The sequence below is a fragment of the Morus notabilis genome, unplaced genomic scaffold, assembly GCF_000414095.1.
Source record: "Morus notabilis unplaced genomic scaffold, ASM41409v2 Scaffold24, whole genome shotgun sequence".
Taxonomy (NCBI): Eukaryota; Viridiplantae; Streptophyta; class Magnoliopsida; order Rosales; family Moraceae; genus Morus; species Morus notabilis.
This window is the reverse complement of record NW_010368056.1, coordinates 136,262-145,961: the sequence shown is the minus strand read 5'-3', so window position 1 is coordinate 145,961 and position 9,700 is coordinate 136,262. Positions and strand designations below refer to the sequence as shown.

Sequence of the window (9,700 nt, the reverse complement as noted above, 5' to 3'; positions counted from 1 at the left end):
TTTTACCAAATTAAACAACGCTAGACATGCAAATACACAAAAAATTTTCACATGCGTCATATTTGTAGTTTAGGCACGCATTTTCCCATTTCTCATACAATTCTGGCCTCTGGATTCTTGTCTCTCGAGCAATTTCCACTATCGACGAAGTGAAAGGAAGATAAACTAAAACTTGAAACCAGAATTACAACCTTAATAAGCTAGATTCATACCATTTTACCACGAATATTGTATATCTAATTAACTGCATTATAAGGACAGCACAGGACAAGGAGCGGCGGCGGCCAACATATTTTCATTTAACCTTTTTCATTAAGGAACAAAAATCATATATAATTGAAAAAAAAAAAAGAAAAAACGTAGACTACAGAGTTAGTGTTACAAGGAAAGAAGAATTCAGACGATATAAAAAATACTTGTCAATATCACTCCATTGGGGTCGTGCCCTCTTCTTCTCCGGTGTCATCCTCTAGACTCCCCAACATGATAGCGGTCAGTAACAGCTTGCCGGCTTCAGGGTAGTCCTTGTGCTGCATCAGATTCGCTAAGACTGAAGAACCTGAATCCTTCATGATAGGAGGTTCCGAAGTTTCCTGTCTCAGTGGTAATACTTGATCAAACCCTTCTCCGAAAGTTTCAGCTAGAGGTCCATAGCACCTACTTGAAGCCTTGAAAAGCATGGTGTGCTTCAAATTCTGCAAGGTTTCCTCATCAGTCCACCCTTCGATTGTGGAAGCCTGATAAAGTTTGCTCCAATCATCCTGTTCGGCAGCATTCTTCCAGCACTCCTCCAAAAGGTTCTTATGGGCCTTACGGAAGGAGGAGCTAGTCCATGCAAACACATCAAAAGCGCACAGTGCAAGCTCTGGGCTTTTCATTTCGAGGCACAGCTTGATAAGCTCTTCTGGATTGAGCAACCGCTCTCCAACAGATTGCTTTGTTCCATCATCAGAAAGGAATTTTACTATTTCTTCCTGCAACAAATTCCCGTTATAGGTCCACATCAGATGAACGTTTCAGTAAAGGAAGACATAAAATTTCATTTACCATCATAAGTCCAGCAAGTACCCACAATGCGGTTCTAATGTGTAATAACGACGTTAAGAAAGATGGACAACAAGGTAAAAATAAAAATATTTCGATAATGTAATACGACTTTTCAGTTGGCAAATTTAAGTTCAAACACTGTTTTGGAATATAACTGATTGACCTGTTCAAAAGATATGTTGTGTCTTAGGACATGAGACTCGTGAGGTTGGAAAATATGCAAAATCCTAAATGTGAGAAGTCTCATCTCAACCATTCACTTCAATGGTCACCACTTCTAATTTCAAAAGGCCTTACTGAGTACGTGTATATATATACACAAAGAAAGGGGTGTTCAAATCTTGTAACCTTTTTTAGGCCCAACTATAGATGAAGATGCTGCATGAAATTCTACCATATGAAACAATTGGACATGCAATAACACCCATCTCTTCTTTTTGTACCGAGTGATTAAATTGCACTGATGTGGACTACTGCTTTTTCCAATGCATGCATACTTACATACATATATCTAAGTATATGTGGGTGCAGTTTCAATGGTTACGTTTCCAATGGTTACTGTTGTTTTTAGCTATGATATGGATCAAACCATTGTAATAAATCTGGTAGTCGACCAAAAAAATGTATTGCAATTAATGAAACAAACCACAACAGCAATTGTGATTAAGATATGCCCTTATTAGAAACAGTAACCATTAAAAACATAACCATTGAAAACAAATCCTATATATATATATATATATATATATATATATCTGCACTATAAATGACACAATGAGGTATGGATTTTCCTGTAGCTCCAGGAATCCATAACAGGAACTAGGAATGCATAAAATTGACAACAATCAGTTTGAGATATACAATCAGGTTTGAGAAGTGCATATAGGCTGTTTCTGTTAATAACCTAATTATTATAAACGACACCCATCGCACTGACACAGCAATGCCATTAAACCACAAATAAAGACCACATTCGTTGAGTATGAAAATTTATTACCATATCTGTTAGAGAAAGGAAAAAATCACAATTGGGACATCTCAAAGTAAATGTAACAATGGCAATCGAACTTTTAGCAAACCTGCAACTTTAGTATCTTCAAATCAGCTTCAATACGCTTCACATTTGCCTCCTCACCCTTACCTGCCGATTAAACATATGGATACAGTATTAAGAGTATAGACACAAAGCAATTACTGAGATCTTGCACAAAAACAATAGCAAATAGGAAAATTAAGATTCTTTCATCCCCATTTTAACTCTGTGTCCAATCACCTCCTACACCCAAAAAAAAAATAATGTAGATAGCACAAATCTTTTGGGTCTACCACTATTCTTAACCAGTGAGTTTAATTCACTTAATTTTGAAGACCGCTGATACCAGCAAAACAACCAACTTCTAAATAACGAATTAATACATTCATTGGTCATTAACGCAATAGGAAAACTAACTTCTTTTTCAAGACAATAGGAAAACAAACTCTCAAAAGTTTATTTTCCAATAGAATTAAAACATTTAAGAAAAAGGATATATGGAAGGTGAAAAGAAAAGCTAAAGGGTAAATCACCAGCAATTGCAGCTATCTTTGAGAGATTCAGTAGACGCTTTCTGTCTTGTAATTTGGGTACCATAGTTCCATAATGGGGGTCTGTCCCCTCAGTTTCTGACATTGAACGTTCATGTTGAGAAAGAGCCAATAGGTGAAGTGTTTCTGAAGCCAAAGAAAATTGATGAAGAAACAGTTCGTGAAGCCAAAGAAGATCCTGGTGACGCTTTAGAAAAATGGATAGCTCCTCCAGAAACTCTTCCCCGAGTCTTAGAAGTTTAGAAAATTGCCTACTTTTGTACAGTTGTTTAAACACAAAGTAACTGAAACCTCCATTGGGTCCCATGCTCTCACGCTATACAACAAATCATTAGAAAATTTTCAGCAAGAGTAGACACTTCAAACAAGCAATAAAGTATCAAAAACCATAATGTATCAGCATTATCCAGAGTAAGAAACAGAAGTAAAATACAAATCAGTCAAATCAAAAATAAAAATGTGTGAAATCATGAGATGATAAGGTCGGATTAGACATAGAGAGGATGACGTGTAAAAAAAAAAAAGAGAACTTGTCTCCCTTAGACTAATCTCTGAGGAAAAAAGTATCCAGGGAAAATAACGGCACAAACACGAAAAGAGAATCTATGGACAATGAAGAGAAATTCATTATGACTCAATGGTCTAATAAAGACTCTTCACAGGATAAAATAACCTTTGCATTACCCAGAATTTGGAATCATAAACTACAATAATTATCCCATGTTGGGCTTTGAACTGCGAAACATCTTTGATGTTTGTAGCAAAAATTTTAATTCTTCTCTGCTGGGAAAAACTGAGATAAAGGCAATTCTGTCCGCTTGAGCAACCTTATTTTAAGGTTAACTTTAGCTAGTGTTTTACATAGGTCAACCATCTCTGAGAGGACCAAAAAAAAAAAAAAAGACAGCAGTATATAGCTTTCCAAAAAGACAAAAGAAATTAGGAACAATCTAGAGATATTCGATTCTAGATGTGCATCTCACAACTGTAACAGGAATAAACCAACAAAGCACACCCCAAATGTTTCAGAAAAATAAAAATAATCACATAAACACGACTAAGAAATGACCATGTTCACACTAACAGTTTAAAGCAGAGTACACTTACCATTAGATTCCTAAGAAGTTCTGAATCATTGAGATCACAACATATTTTCCATAAAGTATTGTAGCATTCATGCCGGTTTGCAATTGACAGCAATTGTGAAGAAAACTTCTTCAGCGAATCCTTTTTGTGCTCACTAGTTTCTTCACTTATATCCTGAAAAGATAAGCAGTTCAAGAATGCGTATGTATCCATTATCAGGGAAGCAGAACAACAAATATTTCACTGAGCCAAGCCAAAGAGATTAACCTGGTGCCCATCTTCCACAAATTCTTTGACCTGTTGATACAGCGAGTCAAGCAGCAGATCCCTCCTACACCAGTACTCATCTAAGAGACCTTTGTGATCTTCTCCAAGCTCAACTTTAGCTTTGATGGCACCAGCATATGCTTCAAGTAGAATTTCCGCCAGTGCTTCAAGATGGGTATATAAATCTGATTTTGCAGACACATCAAGTGTAGATGCTTCCTTGAGCAGCTGCAGCATGAAGGAAGCGATGCTCCAAATCCCACTGCGCACCACATGTTTACAATACCATGGTGTTAGACCCTCAGGTGGTGGATACCATAAATGGTGCTCATTTTTGTAGTGCATGGCTGTTTGAACTATCGCAACACATGCATTGGATAGTTCACAAGCTCTCTGATTTTGAACTCCAAATGGCTGCTCTGTGCTTATTATATAATCCAGCTGTCTGTCTAAGCAATAAAATACTTCTTCCAGATCTGAAATCTTACTGTAGAATACTTCAGCGTTATCTCTATCCATCAGAAGAACAGTACTTCGCCGAGCTCTTTCCCCTACTAATTGAATAAGATCCCAAAGAGCACCTGATGTTTGAATTTCTTGACTGGAATGTGAGGAGCCAATTCCAGCAGAGCGATTCTGGCTAATAGCGTTTTGCAATTCTCTCAGTTGAATCATTCCAGCAAGCTTTTCACCATGTTCCAAGATAATCTGCAAGGAATGTCCTGCAGACAAAAATTATAATTAGACATGAAAAGCTCTCGTTTTCCATTTCTTCATTTAATTCTCAATTTTTTTCTTCTCTCATTGCCATGCAAGCAATCCATTCTCTAAATGCCTTTACCTCCATGCTACAACAAACCAAGGAGATATAGTCAATTTAGAGTTTCACTATATTGGTAACTTTCTGATGATGAAAGTTAGGATTTAGATCAAGAGGATTAGAGGAGCATGCATAAAGAAGTTTTGTTCTCTCCATTATCATAATAAATGGCCGTTTATAAGCTCCAATAGAAAGCCACGTGTGCTAAGAATTTAGTTCAAGAAAAAATGCAACATGCAAAAAAACACAGAAAGAGAGAGAGATGACATACTCTGTCTAGAACACAGCTCCTCATGGCATTTTGACAAAGCAAGAAACTGGAGAAATTTTTCATGCTTCTGCTGCTTATCCAAGAGTTGGGAAGAAACAACAGCCATGGCCAAAATCTCAGCTCCTCTGGTTGTTGTCCAGTGTTTAGCTAAGGTGTCAACAATTGATTTGCTCAGCCTTGCAAAAACATTTGTCTCTTCACCCCTTTCAAATGCTCGAGACTTTTGCAGCTTTTCGAGTGAACCTTCAACCTGCCCAGATAATTGAAAATCATGGAAAAGTTGACCTAGTAAAGTTTCTGATTCTTCATCTAGGGTATTTCGCCTTGCAATCACACCTTTAACTGCCTTTTGTCTGTCTACAGGCTCCTGTGCTTCAGAGCTAGCCCTTCTAGGAGCCATATTACCTCCAAATGTGAGGTTTTTTCTCTCTTCTTGTGCAGATCCTTCATTTGAGCTACCTTTACGTGACAAGCTACGCTCAGGTGGTTCAACACCACCAAGAATAACAGCCTTCTCTGGTATTGCCCAAATTCCTGCTTTCTCAGTTAGTACAACCCATGCCCCTTCACCATCATCTGTAGAAGGAAGAACTGAAGCATCTAGTACTTTACCAGCATCATAAGGTAAGTCAAATTGATAGAGCCGGGTAAAGTTTCTATAATAATGAGAGACTGTTGCTGTTCCGTCATTGGAAAGTATAATTGTTGAGCCTGAAGGCTTGCCCCCTACCCGAAGTCTCATTGAGAACAAGAAATCTTCATCTTCCACTCTTGCTTTTGGGATTATCACTTGGATGGGAGCTTTTTTCTCTAGAATCCTTTCATGTCCTACCTCAGTACTTACCCCGGATTTATATTGCATGGTCAAAAGTGAATATTGTGTGTAGCTTGAACTGCTAACTCGGTCCTTGCAGAATGTGGCGACCAGAATAGTAATAACTTTACCATAAATGTCAACTTGCACATCAAGAGGCCATACACGCTTCTGTCCAGCTAGATCTTTCTTAATACCCAAATCGCCATCAGTGCCAATTATTTCATGTGACCAGACCTTTGACACGTTTATATCAAGAAAAAGTTCAACATTAAAACAATGTATCTCATGATCGGTCAGAAGAAAAAACTGTCTGTTGGATTCATGCACAGAAGAATGTGAAAAACGCCAGATCAGAGACCTTGGATAACCTTTGCTTCCTGTTACATGACCATTGTCACCACCTTGGGAGGTTAAACTCGAAGTATTCCAATGTACTTTTTGTCGTTTGATACCAGATGGGCTACAAAGAAATTGCCACAGCTCACCATTTGAACTAGAAGCAATAGCAACACAAACATGCTGCGAATTGGGGACTGCAGACGCAATTAATGAGTTGAAAGAATACAATTCAGTCAAACCACTCCTCTGCCTACTTGAATGTTGCTGCCTAGACAGGGTGGTAAAAATCACCTCCAATTCGTCAGAAGATGCAGTACTGATAACTGGAGCAGTTTTCACTTTAGAATATATGTCACGCCAGTATATAACAGCACGTGTTTTTTGGTTACACAATACGATAGCAGCATAGTTGTTATGTTCTACAACTTTCTTTGTTCTACTAGATGTCATATCCCAATTGACAGCACAGAGAGACCAAGTGTCACCATCACTTCTGCGAATATCCCCATTCTCTAAAACATTTGAAGGGATTTCAAGAACAACACATTTCATTGATGCAGCAGGAGATAGGTAACTCCAAATGAAGAGTCTGCTTCCACAGATAATCCAAGCTATGCATTTTCCCTTTTCCATTCCACCATATATAAATGCCTCACCTGCCCAGGAACACATATAAGTATTATTTCTTTCTTTTTCCACATCGGTAGCTGTGGTTGTTAAAATGCGATAACGGATAATAATTGGATTCCAGCATACAAACCTGGAACACGCTTCTGCAGCAACTTGGTCTGCTCATCACGCACCACCTGGGGGAATTCTCCAACGTACACAGGCTTAATAGGATCAATGTCGTCCCCTTTCTCATTCTTGTTCACTATTGGAATTCTAGGCACACAACACCACAAATTGTTCAATAAGTCATCACGCAACAATCATAACATTTTAAATCTTCCATATCAACACATAAGCTTCTTTAACAGTCCAATGCAACATTCAGGGAGTTCCCAATTAAATTATCAGGCTCACTGAAAGATTAAATATTTTGCTGACAGTTTTTTCTTCGTGTTTTTTATAGGAAATACGACGAAGGTTGGTCTTCAGACAGCAACTACACAGCATAATTTGTGCATAACCATGAATATAAAGCGAAATCCGAAAAACGAAACATACGATAAACAACAATACAGCTCGCAATACTCAATCAAACCAAACCAAACCAAACCGACATTTTCATCCCAAAAAAAAAGCCCTACGAAACACCAATTCTTCAGACACATTCACAGACACAGCTGAAATTTGCGTATAACTATGAACACGACGCCAATTCGCAATCCACAAAACGAAACATACGATTAAACAACAACTAAGCTCGCAATGTTAAATCAAACCAAGCCTCTAAAACACCGATTCTTCACACAGATTCACAAAGCGTAATCGAAATTTGTCTTTCACCTGGCAAGAACGGAAAGTCGAGGAGCCCAAGGCGCCGGAGTGCCCGTGGCCGGGCGGTGGGGGACCAAATTGTCGGAGCTGGAGCGGCGGTTCTCGGCGAGAGGAGTGACCGGAGAAGCAGTCGCGGCGTGCCCTAGACTGGGATCTCTGCGAGAGCTCCCATGCGACCTCTTGGTTCCAGGAGAGAACATCTTCAATCTCCTTGTTTGCCCAAAATTGGAAAATGGAGGGAAATTTGGGTGGTCTCGAGGTTTAGGGTTTATTTTAAGTTTGATTTCTGTATTTTAACTCTTCCTTCATTTTACCTTTGAATTTTTTGACTTTTAAATTTTAACTTTATTAGAATTACAAATTTTTATAAAAAATTACATTTTTTTTATTAAAAAATTTTCACATAAAATTAAATTAAAAATTTAAATTAATAAATTAAATGACTTATAGTAAAAGATTATATATTTTATTATTAAAAAATTATATTTTTTATTATTAAAATTTTAAAATTTTAAATTCAAAACAGTAAATCTTAATTTTAAAAATAACTTTTTTTTTTCTAAATTTACTCTTTTTCTCTGGGGTTTTTTCTTTTTCTTCTCACTCATCTTTCTGAATTCTCAGTTTATGTTTCTCTCTCTTTCCGTGTCTCTCCTCTCTCTGCGATCCCTCTCTCTCCTCAGCCGACCTTTCTCTCTCTCCCCCTCATTCCGATCTCTCACCTCAGCCGACCTTTCTCTCTTTCTCTCCCCCTCATTCCGATCTCTCTCCTTTGCCGACCTTCCTCACTCTCCCCCTCATTCGCGATTTCGTCATCACCGCCGCCGAGTTCCATCAATGTCTTCCTTCCAACGCGACGTCGCCATAGCGCCGTCGGTGAGAGATCCGTGCATGAGATGCGTCTCATGCTGCGCTCAGAGTAGATCCGGAGATCCCAGCCCACGCCTCCGACGGATTTGATGTTCACGACGCCGTCATCTTCGCTGCCGCGACTCCGATCATCTTCTCCGGCGATGATTAGATCGGTATCTCCTCGATCACACTGTCGTCGTCAAAGGCGTTGAAGTCCAGTCCACAAGTAGATCTCCAGTAGTCGAGTAAATATTGAATTTACAGGTAAATACTGTATTTTTGGTAAATACAGTATCTACCCAAAAATACAGTATTTACCTTGGTGTCGGTGATTAAATATGATATTTAAATATACGCCTCGTTCATTTCACCGATTTCACCGATTCGAGTTTTCAGTTTTAAGTTTCTACAGTAAAAAATTCTCAAAAAATGTCACATCTAACTTTTTCTACTACAGTGAAAAGTTCTCAAAAAATGTCACATCTCAGTTCGAATTGAAAACTCGAATCCGCAAAATGAATGAGGTCATAGTGTTTATCAATGGTCGTCGGTAACTGTCGAATTTTTGAGTAATATGATGTTGTTCTTTTAAAATGAAATTCGAAAAAAATTTAAACTCGAGTTATAATTTTATTTAAATTTATATTTTTTTATAAAATTTAAGTTTAAATTTGAATTTGAGTTTAAATTTCTCTTTTAATTTGAATTTATAAACTCGAACTCAAATTAATAAACAGTATTTTTTTATTCTTAAAAATGTCATAATTTTTTCGTTTTAATTCTAATTGAGATGATTTTTTTTCTATGCATTCACAACAAAAAGACGAATAAAATCTCATCCATATATCTTATTAAAATTTTTCATCACCATTGACTTTTTATTAAAATATTATTTAAATATAAATTTAAATTTTGACTTATCTAAACAAAAACTCAAAAAGATTTTCAATTCAAATCATAATTTAAATATGCACATCTAAACATAAATTTAAGTTACAACTTTAATTTAAGATATAACTCAAACTCAACTCAAGATCATCATTTAAATCATCCTAACTCAAAAATACAAAAGAACAATCCCATAATATTTTTGATGAATATAGTATATACCGTATTTACTCATCGTCGATTGTTGGGTCGAGCACCATTTGGATTTCTAAGTAAATATGACATT

At 37.2% G+C, this 9,700-nt stretch overlaps 1 protein-coding gene across 1 annotated transcript; it reads right to left on the bottom strand.

Moving 5' to 3' along the window:
- Positions 1 to 298: 298 nt before the first annotated feature.
- Positions 299 to 7,963, bottom strand: LOC21402922 (nuclear pore complex protein NUP133). Its single transcript, XM_010114475.2, has 8 exons — positions 7,684 to 7,963; positions 6,992 to 7,116; positions 5,076 to 6,887; positions 3,985 to 4,706; positions 3,739 to 3,891; positions 2,614 to 2,947; positions 2,127 to 2,188; positions 299 to 974 (listed from the first exon to the last, which is right to left on the bottom strand). The coding sequence occupies exons 1-8, from the start codon at positions 7,872 to 7,874 to the stop codon at positions 426 to 428; spliced, it is 3,948 nt and encodes a 1,315-aa protein (XP_010112777.1). The 5' UTR covers positions 7,875 to 7,963; the 3' UTR covers positions 299 to 425.
- Positions 7,964 to 9,700: the final 1,737 nt, after the last annotated feature.